Source organism: Arachis ipaensis, chromosome B06, assembly GCF_000816755.2.
Source record: "Arachis ipaensis cultivar K30076 chromosome B06, Araip1.1, whole genome shotgun sequence".
Taxonomy (NCBI): domain Eukaryota; kingdom Viridiplantae; phylum Streptophyta; class Magnoliopsida; order Fabales; family Fabaceae; genus Arachis; species Arachis ipaensis.
Window position 1 is genome coordinate 1,410,181 of NC_029790.2, and position 16,744 is coordinate 1,426,924.

Genomic DNA, 16,744 nt, shown 5'->3' on the forward strand with positions numbered 1-16,744 from the left:
CTCTTCCCTCTTCCCACTCTTCGTCCCTGAACCAACTTCCCCCCCCCTCCCTAACCAACTCCTCCTAGCTTGATTCCCTTCCCCCTTTTTTCCTTTTTCTGTTTTTTTTAGTTAGGAGTATTTTCGCAATAAAGATTAAAAATTTGGTAAAAAAAAAAACGATTTTAAAACTAAGTTAAACCTTAGAAACGATTTTAAACAATAAAATATTTGGGATAAAAAAAATTTTCAACTCCAACCTTAGATACCAAAATCATACTTAACCCATAAAACTATCTAAATCTTAAGGAATTATAAAATTTTTTGAATTTACCTCTCTAATCTAACATAACTAATTTCAAGCTCTAACCCATGTCCTACCCTGAATCTTGAACTTCATCGCAAAATTCCTATATGCATTCAAAATCTTGACAAATTCAGATTCCATTACAGCTGCTCTCAATAAAAATCAACACAATTCAGAGTCATCCGAATATGACTTATCCAAGAAAAGAATTTTCATTGAAGATTTGAAGCCCTCTAGATATAAAAACAGAAACCATCATGGCTCCGCTACAATGATAGTTAAGAGTTGCGATATAATCATCGAATTGACAACAGAAAGAATAGGAACATTTTTCAACTTTGAACTTTGATTCGGAGAAGAACATGGAACATGCAAAACTGTAAACTCATATTTTACTATAATTTTTATTTATTATTTATAAATAATAAAGTACGCATGTATACTATTTAACTAGCTTACCATATACTAAGTTGAATATAGTAAAATTCAAACTCGATTTATTTAAAAAATAAGCTCTTTTATCATCTTATTGATGTATAAGGTATTAACTAACCAAGTTCAAGTTGATTCAAGTAGTTTTGTGCCTCAGAGGGGACTAAGGCAGGGAGACCCCCTATCGCCATACCTGTTTATCATAGCAGCTGAAGTTTTTACCATCCTTATGAATAAGGCTCAAGAAGAAGGTAGAATCTCTAGTGTCAGAATTGCCCCTACTGCTCCACCCATTTCTCATCTCCTTTTTGCGGATGATTGCATTATTTTCTCGAAGGATAGTGAGGAGGAGATTTATCAACTCATTACTATTTTAAATATGTATACGGAAGCCTCGGGGCAGCGAATAAATGTTGACAAGTCTGGGATTACGTTCGGCAACCAGATACCGATCAGAAATAGAGTAGAAATAGAGGAGATCTTAGGGTTGCCTGCCTGGGATAAACCAGGTAAGTATCTTGGTCTTCCGGCTCAGTGGGGTAGATCTAAGAATAAAGCTCTGAGCTGGATTGAAGAGCGAGTGTTTGATAAGCTTCGAGGTTGGAAAGAAAAACTCCTTAGTCAGTCTGGGCGGGAGGTTCTCATCAAATCGGTTATTCAAGCGATACCTGCCTATGCTATGAACGTTGTTCTCTTTCCTAAAGGTTTTTGTCGTCGTCTTAGTCAGAAAGTGGCTAAGTTTTGGTGGGCCTCCACTGGTAAGGATAGGGGTATCTATTGGAAGAGTTGGGATAAAATCTGTGCTAGCAAAAGGGATGGAGGAATTGGTTTTAAGGATTTTTATAGTCAAAATATAGCACACTTGGCAAAACAGGCATGGAGAATTTTTGAATGCCCGAATGCGGTGTGGGTTCAGGTGCTTAAGGCTGTGTATTTTCCAAATGAGGATTTTAAGGGAACCAAGGCAGGAAGGGGGGCTTCTTGGATCTGGAAAAGTATTGTATATGGTAAGGATTTCCTTTTGAGGAATGGGAGATGGTCGATTGGGAATGGAGAGAAAGTGAGAATCCTGGAGGATAACTGGATTTTGAACATTCAGAGGAGTCCTCAGGTTACGAATCATGACGTCACTTTTGTAAAGGAGCTAATTACTCAGGGACAGGGGTGGAATATGAACGAGTTGAGAAAACGTTTTGATGGAGATACCATAGGGAAGATCATTAGAACCCCGGTAAGTATTATTGGTAGAGAAGACAAGTTTTGTTGGCCTTTTAAAACAGATGGGAAATATACTATAAAGACGGGATACTATGTTGCCAGGAAAGAGATGAGTATTGATAATAACAATAGCCCTTCAACTAGTGATGACTTCAGGGACTTGTGGACGGATATTTGGAAATTAAAAGTGCCTCAAAAGATAAGATCGTTTCTATGGCGGGCCTCACATAACACATTACCGGTCTTTCAAAATCTTTATAATAAAAAAATTTCTAACACTCCTATCTGTGCTATTTGTTCGCAGGAACCCGAGTCCACTGAGCATGCGTTGCTGCTTTGCCCTTGGACAAGGGCTGCGTGGTTTGGAGCTCAAATTCAGTGCTGTCCTACGCCTCATACAGTCTCATCTTTTGGAAAATGGATAATGGAGCTTTTTAAAAATATGAAGGTGTGTACAGGAACTGATTATGAACTGTGTATCAGCAGAGTTGGTTTTTTGGCTTAGGAGGTGTGGAAAGAAAGAAATCAAGCAGTACATCAGAGGTCTAAACCTAGTCCTTCATTGGTAATCTACAGGGCTAAACAGATGGAAACAGATTTTGCAGAAATGGCAGAAGAACCAGCTATTTGTTCCGTTATTGATAGAAAGACAGTTAGAAAGGTTACCTGGAGACCGCCTCCGCCAGGATGGGTTAAGTGTAATGTTGATGCAGCGTTCCTTGAAGTGCTTCATGGAGGTGCAACAGCAGCTGTTTTCAGAGACCACGTTGGTAACCTTCTCACAGCCTCTAACTCTAAAATAGCGGCTACCTCGCCTTTAGCTGCGGAAGCATTAGCAGTTAGGGAAGGTCTAATAATAGCAAAGAACTTTCAACTGGAAAGAGTTATCTTTGAATCTGACAGTTTAATTCTCATCCAAGCTCTAAAATCAAAGGCAACAATTGCAGAGTTTCAAGTTATTTTGGATGATATTTTGGATTTAGCACGAAATATTTCAAATTGTGGGTTTACCTGGGCTCCTAGAGAAGGGAATGCCTTAGCGCATGAAGTAGCCAAGCTTACAGCCAACGGTTCTCTGCATCAGAATTGGCTCAGCTGCAAGCCACAAATCATCACGTCCATTTTGCAAAAAGAGAAGTACACGTCACTGCAATTGACAAACAGATCATGAGCATGTAATTTGTTTTGAACTGGTTATGAATTAATTAATTCAGGAGAAAACTTACTTCCTTTACAGGTTGAGAGTTCGAGGGTAATTTAGAAATGGATTTTGGCACCTCCACTATGGGGAGATTGTGGAATAGCAACTTTATTGTTCTAATGCTTTCCTTGTTTGGATCTGGGTTATTTTGGTGTCCCTAGGGGAGGAGGGGCGGCACTTAAAAGAGTGTGGGAAGGCATGTTGGATCTGCAGTTGTTTAAAGAAAGGAAGGGTGAATTTCTTGTTGGGCAATAGTTTGGAGTTTCTCAATGATGACTTTGAAGCCTGCTGTAGGTTTCAGGTTGGGTTGTCCAGATCTTCTAGAGGAGGCTATTTTCAGCCCAAAGTCTGTCTGTCCTAAGGCAATGAGTCTGCTTGCATCCTGAGGGTGGTTGCATTGTGTGCTGCTCAATGTTGCGGAGTGTTGATGAAGACGTCCTTCTTGCTGGCTAGCTCAAGATCTTTGATGACAAGCACAGCGTCTCTCCTCGGATTGGTGCAGTTAGGAGGAAGCTCTCCTCTTGACTAACATTTGGAGCAGTTGCAAGGTTGTTTCTGCAAGGACTGCACCGTCGGAGAGGATGATAGCAACAACAACAACAATTCCTAATGCTACAAGCCTTGCTTCAACAATAGCAGATGTACCGCCCTAGCATGCTTGCCGCTGCAATGTTGTTTCAGCAGGGAGCTAATAAGAAAAGAAAAGCCATCTTTTGCTTTTTTGGACTATCATGACCAAGCATGTGCAATGCACTTGTGATAATGACATTGCTTGGAAGGCAACTATATGACCAGGGCCTAGGCGGGGCAGGGCGGGTTGGGGCGGGCCAGCCCACTTTGCCACCCCTAGTATCCAGTGTAGGATCTTACTTTTTATTGTTCTCTTTTATTTAATTTTGGTCCCATTTATAGAATTAAAGATGAAAGATCACACTTTATTCTCTCGTTAAAAAAAATGAAGAGGATGTATTTCCACTGGTGCGTACTGCGCACGGTATGCCATTCATGAAATTGCGATAATGCCATCAGGTCATAGTTTGTTTCAACTCAAGACAACTCACCGTTCCATTAAAGGCCCCAACAAAGGATGGCCCAACATATAAGCTTAGTACACACTAGCTATTCTCAACACTCAACTCATTCTTGTCGTTATTTGTAAATTGCCACAAATCCTTATTATAATTGCCATTATTTTTTCTTGTAAATTTTAACTATTTTTATATGGTGAATAAAGGCTGGAATAGATATGATTAATTGATTACACCTGTATTTAAATAATTGTAAGAAGTAAGAACAATTCATTTTAAAGGTATTTTAGTTATCCGCGAAATCCAACTGCAAAATACAAACGGAAATTTACCATGTTTGGAATCGTAACATTCACTGAAACAAAAAAAAAAAAAAGAAAGAAAGAAAAGATATATGAAATTAAAAACAAAAATTCGAAGTTAGGTTTGATTTTAATTACCGCAAGCAAGGCAAGGGATTCTCATGACATTGTGAACTTTTTCTTGGTTGGTTGACCATTCAGGCTTGATTGGTGGCATCATAGCTGCAAAAGTGATATTGTACAGCTAGGCAACAAGCACAAAATTTATGACCTGTATTCTACACATTCAATGAGAACACGGTACTATTTGGTATTATAATTTATATTGAATAGTTGGTTAATCAAAAAAATAATAATAAAATTAAGTGTTTGTTTGGATATCATTATTTTGTTAAAAAAAAAAATTTTTTTTAATGAAAAAAAAGAATTTTTTTTTTAATTTTTTAACGTGTTTGGCAAATTTCTAGTAGTAAAAGTAAAAGCACTAAAAAAATAAAAATGTTTTTTGAGAAGCTGTAATTTACATATTTTTTTAAAAGATCTTTTTTTCTTAGAAGAAAGATATTTTTCATGTAATAAATAAACAAAAAGTACTTCTATATTATTATACCCAAACATAATTGATAGATAAAAAGATATTTTTGCATGAGATATCCAAATATAAAATTACTTTTACTTTTCCATAAGATCTTTAAAAAAAGAGATAACTCGAAAAAAAATATTTTCTTAGAAACTCACCCAAACAAACCCTAAAATTCATAATTACTTGACCAAAAATATCACTAAAATAAAGAGTTATTAAAATTAATAATAAAAACAGAAGTTATCCAAGGCTTTTTCGCTGGTTGAACTATTTCTGTTTTTGTTTTTGTTTTTGTTTTTGAAATTTATGGGTCGCTATGTACTCTGATCTATTTTACTGAGATTGTACATCATCATACATCCCCCTGCCCCCAGCTTATATGCTATCATCACCGTATAAAACCATTATACTTATGATACATCAACATTGTACGCTTTTAGCCAAGAAGCAATAGCTCAAATGACATAATCTCTCTATACTCAATTAAAATGTGCGACTTCGAATCTCCATATCTTGGGTAAAAAAAAAAATTTTGACTCAATAGCAACAAATAAAAAGTGAAGAGCAGGGTAGTAGTAGTATCACATCAAGAAGTACCAATCGTCCGCATCATCCACCATACATGCTCAAAGCACTGGTTATAATATTCGTCCCGTGTGAAACTGGCGGCACAAATCTCAAGGCATTCCCCAAAACTATATAATGCCAGCACACAAAAAACAAAATAAACATAAGGAAAAAAAGAAAAAAGGAAAGAGTTAAAAAATAGTGTGAGCGAAATTAAACAAAGGCAATTCTCAGAGTGGGGAGAGAAGAGAACATGGATGGCGCTTGCTACCTCTCCCTCTCTCTCTTTCTCTCTCTATCTCTAAAAAGAGCAAAGGCCAATAGCTGGAAACCCTAGGGTCTCTGTGGATTCCTTTCTTTTTTTCTTGAACCACCGAATCGAATTGAATTTGCATTGGATTTCTCTGTAAATGTGCTTGTTGACAACGATTAGGCTTGTCCACCACCGGTAACCAATGCCACCGCCGCCGACGATGAAGAAGATTCGCCGGTGGCAGAGGACTTTGATCCTCGCTCTTCTCTCCCTCTCCGTTGTCGCTCCTCTAATCTTTGTCTCGCACAGGCTCAATTTTCTTACACCCGATGGTACGAGAAAAAAAAACTCGCAATTCCGTCTCCCGCAAGCATCTTTGCGTTTCCGACTGCTCATTTCCATTTCCACGTTTTAAGTGACTTGTTGCGTTTCTGTGAATTTCGTTTTCAGGAAGAAGAGATTTTCTCGATGATTTGTCAAGCTTCGTAAGAATCCTTCTCCCCAAGCTGATCAGTGTTATTTCATATTTTAAAATTCTTTTTTATTTTGATGATTGCGTCTCTACTTCATCCTGTTTGGTTTGTCTGTAAATAAATCGAGGAAAAGGAGAAACAGTCAAAGAATTTGTTTATTGAATTTAGATTGAAACTGTTCTTGTTTTTCTTTTTTCTTTGTTTTCTGTTTTTTTTTTTCCGGTGTGATTTAGACTATTCAGTGCCGGTAAGTTGAAAATTTTTTTGCAGACCGACAGCTCAACGGAATTTCTTGGATGTTAATCTGATATATGCGATTAAGTATTTTGACTATAAGTGTGTGTTGCAGGCATACAGGCCAGATCCTTTGAAGTTGAATGCTATAGAACAGGTAGTGAAAGATTTGCTTAAAAATTTCCCCGTGCTAAGTCTTTCATCTTTTTCCCCCGTGGATTATAGAATGTACATATAACATTTATGCTTGCGATTTTGACCTTTTTTGACCAATTCAGGAAGGTGCTGAAGAGTTAGAAGAACCGAAGCAAGTTGTTTATAAAGAAAATGACTTTGGTGTAGCAATCAGTAACAATTCAGAAAGAACCAATGATTCTGAGGATTCTTTAACTGATGGGAGCAGAAGTAACCTTTTGGAAGTTAATGGTTAGTGTTTTTTGGTGCTCTCTATAATTCTTAAGTCTTTTAGGGCTTCCATGTTATGCCACTCAAGCATTCACCAGTGATGTCACTATTTTCACTGTTTTCAAGTTTCAGAAGTAGATCACCATGAAAGACAAGTAGAGGAAACTCAGCAGAAAGGATTATCCCTCACTGATGGAGAAAAGGTATAATGTTTTATATTAAATATAATTTTAAAAAGGGTTTAATAACTAACTAGAGAAGTAGTTTTTGATAGTCAATTTCAATCAAGTTCACTTTTTACTAATTCTTTTGGATTGCTTACTTGAAAAATTGAAGGCCACATGCTTTTAATTTTTTTTTTCTTGGACATGTGAGGAAAAGTAACAACAGAAAATATAGATTAAGTGTCAATATAAAATGTTATATAAGCTCATCCATTCTTATTCCCTGCTTCTATGAATTTTGAGGTAATTATTATAACGGCCAAATACTTTCAATGATATGGCAACACGTGATTGGATGCCTATGTGAAAAACTTATGCATGCCTGCCATGCATCAAAATCAAATTATCGAAAATAACTTATCTATATGCATGCTTGGGATTTTTATTTACATCATTCGATTTCCACCGAGTGTAAACGCTGATTATGATAATTAATCAGATGTGCTACTTTTTGATCAATTGGAAATGGTTACTTAGTTCTATGCTTTCTGTGCTCACTAATCTAATATGAATATACAGATTTACTCGACTCATTGACTGGTCAATTTTGTAATCACTAGATGTAGAGTGCTTAATTAATTGCTGATCTAGAAATTTGGGTGTAGAAGTTATCAAAAAGCATAGCGGTTTATTTTCAGTCTGAAATTGTAGTTAGATGTTTAGGTTTTGCTTCAACCCTATCAGTTCTTCCATAAATGGTTAACTCTATCCACTATTTCGGAGGGGAAGTCTTCATGATTTTGAAAATTTAGTTACTCATGAGTTTACTATGTACCTAGTTAACATATATTATTTATACAAAGAAATGGGAAATATTTAAAGTTTTCTGTAGGAGCTGGCTTTTATAAATGTAGCTAATTGCAATCATGTTTTTAGTAATAGCAAGACCACTTTGGTTTTTTTTTTGCTTCAATATCCATGGCCTGATAGGAGCTAATTTTCCAGTGGATAAAAAAAAAAAAACACAAGAAACTAGTTATAAAGACGATATGTATTGTTGTCTGCTTACTGGGAAAGAAAATAACAGTTTAGTTTTTTTTATTTGTATGAAGTATAAGCAAACTGAAAGCCTTCTATTGCTTTGGAAAAACTAGGACCTAACTTTGTCAACTTTACAATCAACAGGTAAACACATTATGCTTCTATTTCTAACTGTGAGACGATCTCACGATCCTAGTCTATTTTAGAAAAGAGACTTGCCTGTCAGATGTCTGAATATAATTATGTCATTTTTGGCTACTCCGTACTTTTAACTAGATGTCCAAATCTTCGCTGGAGAGGCAAATGATTTATAAGACAAAGAAATAGCATTCGTTCTTGGTGACAATTATGTGTCTACATGTATTTGCTGAATACATAAATGCAATTGAATTTTGTAGAGATATTTATCTTAACAATCTTATATTAATTTATTGATTTATTATTTTATTTACAGAGGAATTTAAACGAGACAGTTATGCACAATCTGGATATATCCACCAACTCCCAAAGTACAAGAAGTGAGAATATTGAAGTGGGAGATAAGCAATCTGATCGGAAAGCAACTCGTCGCCATCAGAATTCGCGATCTCAATACCGTAAAGTGACAAATCACAAGGTTGAGGAAATAAAGGATCAAATAGTTAGAGCTCGAGCATACTTGAGCTTTGCTCCCCCAGGCAGCAACTCTCACTTGGTCAAGGAGTTGAAACTGCGAATTAAAGATATGGAACGCATAGCTGGAGAAGCTACCCATGATTCAGATCTGCCAAGGAGGTAAAGACTTCTCTACAACTGCATTTATTTGATGTCAGTTTATGGTGTGTGAAAACTTGGTGATTTCATGTTCTCTAGTACAAAATTAATGAAGCAGAATGTATTCAGTAAATTTATGTGATATGAACTGTGAAAAGAAAATTGAGTTGTTTTTCAATCTGAAAACAAGTGAAGTTCACAGTGCTTTGCAGAAAATGAGGCACATGGAGGCTTCACTATCTAAAGCCAACCGAGCTTTCCCAGATTGCTCTTCTATGGCTTCTAAGCTCCGTGCGATGAATCATAATGTTGAAGAGCAACTTCGTTCTCAGCAACGTCAAGCAACATATCTTGTTCATCTTGCTGCAAGGACCACCCCAAAAGGTCTTCACTGTCTTTCTATGCGGCTAACTGCCGACTACTTTGCACTCGGACCCGAGCAGAGGAAGTTCCCAAATGAAAACAAGATTAATGATCCAAAACTTTATCACTACGCTGTGTTCTCTGACAATGTTTTGGCATCTGCAGTGGTTGTTAACTCTACTGTCTCTGCTGCTAAGGTAAACCTCTTTTCTTTTTATATAGAATATTGACTGACTATTATCATTTTGTTTTTAATTTGGATTCTCTTTGATTTAACTTCGGCTATTATTAATCCTCATACAATTTATGGAAAGGGGAAAATAACCAAAATATAACTAGCAAATTCAAAGTAGGGAAAATTATGCTTCTCTCGTATCTCTTCCATGTCAGGCTAAAGTGCTTCTCTTTATTGTAATTAATGTATAAGATATAAAACCTTTTATGTTTGACCATTATCTAACTGTGAAGTTGGTGATTGTAAGATCAAGAAATAAGAATCCACATTTGTGCATGGCACCACTTGTTCTTATTGTCATCCTTCTTGAACCTATGATACATTTTACTTGGCATTTAATTCTCAACTATGTTTTATCCAATTTGAAGTTTGACTTTTTGGTGTCATTACCTCAAAGCATTACTTAGTTGTGGGTGCCACAGAATTTTTGAACTTATTGCAGATTCAAGAATCCAAACCAGTGAAAGAACCAAATAGTAGTAGATACATATGCTCTTTCACAATGGAATGCAACTACTATATCAAATTTCTTTTAAAATACCTACCTAATATTTTGATAGTCAACACCTATATCTGTTCTTCTTCTGCTCTTAAAAGTTGATTGATCTATTTTAGAAAGTTTATAGCTAGTAACATCAAGAGACCATTACCCTTAAAAGTGAAGTCTTTTTTCCCCTAGAAAATTAATTTCCAGCTTCTGTCCCTGGTTGAAACCCGTCTCTTAACTTGAGAGCATTCTTTCTAATTCCTATTCAGCATAATAATAATGTCATCTATCAATTTATGTAGTTGATTCCCGGATATGGGTATTGTTATTGTTAACCTATATATAATGGCGACAGTGATTGACAATAATAACTTTTAAATGCAGGAGGAGGAGAAAATTGTTTTCCATGTAGTGACCAATTCACTCTACTTTCCTGCAATCTCAATGTGGTTCTTGTTAAACCCTCCTGGCAGTGCCACAGTCCACATACAGAACATGGACAACTTTAAATGGTTGTCGAAGTACAGCACCTCCAAGAAATATGATTCTAACGATCCAAGATATACTTCTGAATTGAACTACCTACGTTTCTATCTGCCAGAAATCTTCCCTGCTCTACATAAGATTGTGCTTTTTGATCATGATGTGGTGGTGCAACAAGATCTGAGTGGATTATGGAATGCCAATATGGAAGGAAAAGTAATTGGAGCAGTTCAGACTTGTGAGGAAAGCGAATCTTCATTTCATAGAATGAATATGCTCATAAACTTTTCAGATCCATTCATTGCAAAGAGGTTTGATGTCAATGCTTGCACATGGGCATTTGGGATGAATTTGTTAGATTTACAGCAGTGGAGGAGACATAATTTAACTGCTGTCTATCACAAATATCTGCAAATGGTATGATTTAGAAAATGTCTTTGTTTTGAAGTTGGCTTTTAGTTTATTCTATTATTATATTGCATTTAAAGTTTTGCACGTATAAAGTAATTGGGTGTTAAAATGTCATCATTAGCATCTATTCCTTTGAAATTTGATTGTATCAATCTCCTTAAAATGTCATCATTAGAATGCTCATTAAGATTGTTTACCTGAAAGTTAGACTAATATTAGGGGGTCAAGAATTTGATATTCGCATGACATTAAAACAATGATTTGTTGGTGGTTTGAGGTAGACTAGATGAAGAACCAAATTAAATTTCTATTGGTTATGACGCGATGATAGTCTGACGTAATGTGTTTGTCTTGGTGATTGGTTGCAGGGTTCTAAGAGGCCATTGTTTAACACCGGAAGTCTGCCTTTAGGCTGGCTCACCTTCTATAACAAGACAATGGTTTTGGACAGACGGTGGCAAGTTCTTGGCCTTGGTTCTGATTCTGCTGTTGACGGAAATGAGATTGAGCAGTCTGCTGTTATACATTATGATGGAGTTAGAAAGCCATGGCTGGATATTGCAATGAGAAGATACAAGAACTATTGGACCAAATTTGTGAATTTTGACTGCCCTCTTCTGCAAAGATGCAATCTCCAGGCGTAACCCGAAATCCACAACCGTTGCTTTTACATGGCTTTTGTTAACAAGTTAGTACTTAGTAGGCACATTCTTTGCCTGCTTCGGTTAATTCTTTGTTCTTGGCAATTCTTCTTGTAAAGCCCCTCACTGCTGATTCAAATTTTCCTCACGTATCTCTAGGAGTTTAGCTTTTTTGATAGTGACAATGAAGATAAAATAAGCATTACATAGGTATTTCAGTTGCTTGCAGATGCTGTTGGTTTGTGTACATAATTTATCTCGACCCTCTATTGGGTTTTGCCTATGTTCTTTGATTTCCATTAATTCAAGCGCATACTGTGGGCCTAAGTTATATTTTATTTTGAGGATCAAATTTACATAATTATTGAAAATGAACAACGGTCATTTGGATTGTTCCAACATTGTGTCCAAGTGTTATTCATGTTCGCCAGGTGTTTATGGCTTTACATATTATCTTATGTTATTTATTCGGGTTAGACTTGCAGGGGCGTCAGGAACATTTCTTTTTTCTTATTTTCTTTAATAATTTTACTTGCTTGTTTTAAAGTTTTTAACTTTTAACAAGTCCGGGAAAAGCTTCGATTGAAGTTGCGATTATGAGAGTGAAATATAGTTCATGACTCATCTATCAGATTACGTGACACGTGGGAAAAAGTTATTGGGTTTTTGCAGATAAGGATATCGAACGAGGGGCTTTCAGTCTATCCAATATCCATGGTGTGTGGTGCAGGGACTGAGTATTACCCGATACTAAATAAATTTTGACAGATTTGGCAATTCATATGAAATAAACTTCCAACGCATAGTGGAACATCACAGAAGTTAATAGGCATACTCGGTAATCATCATCATAATTGAAGAAAAATGGCATCCATCTTTGCTAGCACCACAACTCCATCGATCACCCGCGCAGGTCTCTTGCCCAAGCGAGCTCTCGGGGTTTCATCCTCAACCGTTCTTGGTAAGTTTTTACTTAACCGTCCTTGGAAGATTAGAGTGAGAAACATGCATGTGGAAGTGGTAGATGATTTTTGAAATAATTGTACAGGGTTGCCAGCAATGGGGAAGATGGGAAGAGTGAGGTGCTCCATGGAGGAGGGAAAGGCTTGTTCACATGAAAGCAAGTCGAAGATGGGGATGGGGATGGGGGCATCCTTGATGGCAGCTGCTATGGCTGCAAGCATGTCGAGCCCAGCCATGGCTCTTGTGGATGAGAGGCTGAGCACCGAAGGAACAGGGCTTCCATTTGGTCTGAGCAACAACCTCCTTGGTTGGATCCTGTTTGCTGTGTTCGGTCTCATATGGGCTCTCTACTTTGTCTACACCTCCGATCTTGAAGAGGACGAAGAGTCCGGATTGTCTCTCTAAAATAAAATGTTTAAATTCATTATATGCTGCTATTGTTGTGTATTGCTAAACAACCACTTCTGTATCGCTTCCAACTTCTAATATCTTCATTTACTCTTCCTCTCAAACTTTCACATCCCTCTTCATTTTTATTTGCCTGATTTGTTACACTGTTGAATTCCGGGGCAAAATAGAGTCGGCTACTATATTCACGACTGCACTTTCTTCCCTTCCTTACAACTCAAATTGTACTAGTAAGCTGTAAGGCAGGTGCAAATTACTCATTAGCACATTCACGATCATTCACCTTATAACATTATAATAATGACGATGATGACGGTATACATTACATACATAATACAAAATGCACACTAAATATTTTTGGACCAAGTAATAAAAGTTGTACACTGATCCTTCAATCAAGATATCAGACAAGAAGAAAATTATTATCTCTCTATTTTAAATTTGAGTACTGCTAGGAAGCCAATGGTTTAAACGTACAATGTGTCCATGAATAAAATGAACATTATCCATACTACCTAGAATAACCATCCCAAAAGCTTAAGCTGATTTTGGGGTTCATCAAGGATCACTAAGGATCGAATTCTTGACCTTTCGGATCTAGAATTTTAATACCATATTATGAAATCACTCATTCCAAAAGCGTAACCTGACAAAATAATGAAACACTAATGGTCATATCTCTAATACTTTTTAAACCTCTATTGTATACATTGTATGCTTAGGCTATTAGCTCCTTATACTTTCTCTTTAAATTTTACTTAATAAAAAATTCAAATTAATAATTATAATTTCACTAACAATTTAGACTAACTTGAAAATAGATAATTAATTAAAGAGTTTACTTTTGCAAAACATAAATTACTACTCATTTAGTCGTAAAATTTGCAAACTTGACCTTTTGGACTTGGGAGAGTTGATAACCAAGTAACTTACTTCCAGATTTTAAAAAGGAATAAAAGAAAGAATACGAGTCCAAATTAGATTTTGTAGAACGCAAACCTCTAAAAAGGAAGAAGAAGGCGAAGGGGAATCAGTAACGAAAAAGATGGCAGTGGCTACGTCTCTGACAGTCACAACTCCAAAGAAGCTCTCTTCTCTCTCTTCTCTCTCTTCCCCAACCCTTCACTCCCTCTTCTTCTCTAAAGCACTTTCCTTCTCTCCCTCATCCTCCTCTTTCCTCTCTCTCCGCAAAACCCTACTCCTCTCTCCCTCTCACCACACCCGCACCCGCCGCCGTTCCTTCACCCTCTCCGCCTCCGCCAACCCCCATAACTACGACTTCGACCTCTTCACCATTGGCGCCGGAAGCGGCGGCGTCCGCGCCTCCCGCTTCGCTGCCAATTATGGCGCCTCCGTCGCCATCTGCGAGCTCCCCTTCTCCACCATCTCCTCCGACGTCACCGGTGGCGTCGGCGGAACGTGAGTTCTCATTACACTGTAGCCTCGTCAATGATTGAATTTCAGACTTCTCATGCATTAGTAATCGTTGCTTACTTGCTTATGCGACTTCGTGCTGGTTTTTTCTTTTTTTTCTTTTGTTTTTTGTTCAATGTAGATGTGTGTTGAGGGGATGCGTGCCGAAGAAGCTGCTTGTGTACTCTTCAAAGTACTCTCACGAGTTTGAGGAAAGTAATGGTTTTGGATGGAAGTATGAGAGTGAGCCAAAGCATGATTGGAGTACTCTGATAGCTAATAAGAATGCTGAGTTGCAGCGACTCACTGGTATCTACAAGAACATTCTGAAAAATTCCAATGTCCAATTGATTGAAGGCCGTGGAAAGGTAAAGGCTTTTCTTTTTCGAAGAAAAAAAAAGCTGAAAAGCTGAGGTTTTGATTGAAAGAGAATGCGAATTATGATATCTTAATGCATACACACACTAAAATATGGTATAGGTTTCGGTTTGGAATGGATGAAAGTATGAAACACTAGTTTGTTGTAATGTATGGTGTTAATGGTTTTGTAAATCACTCCCAGATTGTAGATCCTCATACAGTTGATGTTGATGGGAAGCTATATACTGCCAGACACATTCTAGTTTCGGTAGGGGGACGCCCATTTATTCCTGATATCCCTGGAAGTGAACACGCCATAGATTCTGATGCTGCTCTTGACTTGCCTTCTAAACCTGAGAAAATAGCTATTGTTGGTGGTGGTTACATTGCATTGGAGTTTGCTGGCATATTCAATGGTTTGAAGAGTGACGTTCACGTCTTTATTCGGCAAAAGAAAGTTTTGCGGGGATTTGATGAAGAGGTAAACAGCATTCCTGGTACTATGCAATTGAGTGAATACTAGGTGGTACTATTTTAATCTTCTCATTCAAATTATGATCCGTGTCTCCAGATTAGAGATTTTGTTGGGGAACAGATGGCTTTAAGAGGTATCGAGTTCCATACCGAGGAGTCGCCCCAAGCTGTTGTGAAGTCAGCCGATGGTTCATTGTCTTTGAAGACGAACAAGGGTACTGTGGAAGGTTTCTCACACATTATGTTTGCAACTGGTCGCAAACCTAATACTAAGGTATGAATTATATGTTCCTGTTTTTTTCTGTGCAGTATGTTTGATCACACAATTCAGTGCGGAAAATGAAAATTTACTGTGTTTAATGGATGGCTCTATTCCCTTTAATAAGCATTCAGGATTTAAAACATAATTCTTTTTCAAAACATTACAAATTGATCAGAATTTTTTCTTTCTCCAATAAATTTCAAGTGAGAATGAACATAAAAAGTTTGAAACTTGCGTTCAAATACATTATGCACACTTTTAGCTGGATTTTTTTTCTTAAGTGTTGCATGCCCTTGAGGTTTATATTTTTGATTCATCTGTGAAACTGTTTTCTCTTTTTCATGCATGGAACAATAAGAGAGTTGTGCTTATGACATACAATTTCATTGCAGAATATAGGACTGGAGTCTGTTGGCGTGAAAATAGATAAAAAGGGTGCAATAGAGGTAGTTTACAGTTTTCATCAGTTTTCTGTAGAATACTTATTCATGAGATCAGCCATTTTCATCATATTATTTCTCTGCATTCACATTCATCCAGGTTAATGAATATTCTCAATCATCAGTTCCTTCAATATGGGCAGTCGGCGATGTTACAGATAGGATAAATCTGACTCCAGTTGCTTTGATGGAGGGAGTGGCATTAGCAAAAACGCTGTTTCTGAATGAGCCAACAAAACCTGAATATAGGTATCTGTTGCATAAGGCATCATGCCATAATTATATTTTACCTGTTGAGTAATTAGTGTGTGCATTGTAAATTAAGTACACAGCATTAAGCTGAAATAGATAAACTATTGGTATGGGATTCTTATACAGAAATTCATTAATATTCTTTGGTAGAACGGTCGAGATGGGAAAGGGGAATTATTGGATATGTGTAGCTCTTGTCTTGCTGGATTTTTTTCCCTACTTAAATTAACTGGAACATTTAGAAATATGCGTCTTGGCCCCCCCTTGAACTGTTGAACTTTTGCACTTTCACTTAGAATTTAGAAAGCATGCAATTCGAACTCTACAAACAGGTGGATTTCACCTGCCACTCTATCGAGCTAACCAGAGCACTACTCAAATTAACTGGACCTTAGAAAAATGCATCTTGCCCCCCTTGAACTATATGGTTTAGGGACTAAAGTTAAATAAGTAGAAGTTCAAGGGAGTAAAATGTACTTGCTTTCTATTAAAAGAATGTCAAACTTATAATAAGGAAATAAAGTTTTGGGGGTTTAAAGTTGTACACTTTCTGAATTCTGGGGTTAGATTGCATTTTTCCCACTGCTCGTTAATTCTGTTTATTTAATTTTC

The 16,744-nt window shown here is 36.9% G+C and overlaps 5 protein-coding genes across 10 annotated transcripts in view; 4 read left to right on the plus strand and 1 right to left on the minus strand.

Annotated features, from left to right (window-relative positions):
- The window catches only part of LOC107645243 (magnesium transporter MRS2-I), a 9,757-nt gene extending 5,830 nt beyond the window's left edge, over window positions 1-3,927 (minus strand). For all 3 annotated transcript variants that reach the window (XM_021103656.1, XM_016349227.2, XM_016349226.2), the window contains exons 1-3: window positions 3,163-3,927; window positions 2,948-3,083; window positions 2,603-2,757 (exon numbers count right to left, since the gene is read on the minus strand). The gene's annotated coding sequence lies outside the window, so the exon portion shown is untranslated. The remainder of the gene's footprint in view (window positions 1-2,602; window positions 2,758-2,947; window positions 3,084-3,162) is intronic.
- LOC110263435 lies at window positions 2,523-3,107 on the plus strand. The gene has a single exon (XM_021104678.1). It carries the CDS (start codon window positions 2,523-2,525, stop codon window positions 3,105-3,107), a length of 585 nt encoding a protein of 194 aa, XP_020960337.1.
- Window positions 5,754-11,981, plus strand: LOC107645242 (probable galacturonosyltransferase 6). 2 transcript variants are annotated; one of them, XM_016349225.2, is made up of 9 exons: window positions 5,754-6,202; window positions 6,321-6,355; window positions 6,693-6,734; window positions 6,856-7,003; window positions 7,115-7,185; window positions 8,642-8,961; window positions 9,143-9,500; window positions 10,410-10,925; window positions 11,288-11,981. In XM_016349225.2, the coding sequence occupies exons 1-9, from the start codon at window positions 6,073-6,075 to the stop codon at window positions 11,561-11,563; spliced, it is 1,896 nt and encodes a 631-aa protein (XP_016204711.1). In that variant the 5' UTR covers window positions 5,754-6,072; the 3' UTR covers window positions 11,564-11,981. The 2 variants fall into 2 exon arrangements, with proteins under 2 accessions (XP_016204711.1, XP_016204710.1); XM_016349224.2 differs by having other exon boundaries at window positions 5,755-6,202; window positions 7,109-7,185.
- On the plus strand, window positions 12,265-13,036 carry LOC107645244 (photosystem II reaction center W protein, chloroplastic). The gene is made up of 2 exons (XM_016349228.2): window positions 12,265-12,521; window positions 12,609-13,036. Exons 1-2 carry the CDS (start codon window positions 12,425-12,427, stop codon window positions 12,926-12,928), a joined length of 417 nt encoding a protein of 138 aa, XP_016204714.1. The 5' UTR covers window positions 12,265-12,424; the 3' UTR covers window positions 12,929-13,036.
- LOC107645241 (glutathione reductase, chloroplastic) overlaps window positions 13,879-16,744 on the plus strand; it is a 4,992-nt gene continuing 2,126 nt past the window's right edge. The window contains exons 1-6 of one of the 3 annotated variants that reach the window (XM_021103653.1): window positions 13,880-14,350; window positions 14,487-14,712; window positions 14,907-15,185; window positions 15,276-15,452; window positions 15,833-15,886; window positions 15,981-16,129. In XM_021103653.1, coding sequence (XP_020959312.1) covers window positions 13,977-14,350; window positions 14,487-14,712; window positions 14,907-15,185; window positions 15,276-15,452; window positions 15,833-15,886; window positions 15,981-16,129 — 1,259 coding nt within the window. In that variant the 5' untranslated portion in view covers window positions 13,880-13,976. Of the gene's footprint in view, window positions 14,351-14,486; window positions 14,713-14,906; window positions 15,186-15,275; window positions 15,453-15,832; window positions 15,887-15,980; window positions 16,130-16,744 lie in introns of all 3 variants that reach the window. The other 2 variants (XM_016349223.2, XM_021103654.1) reach the window with 2 other exon arrangements.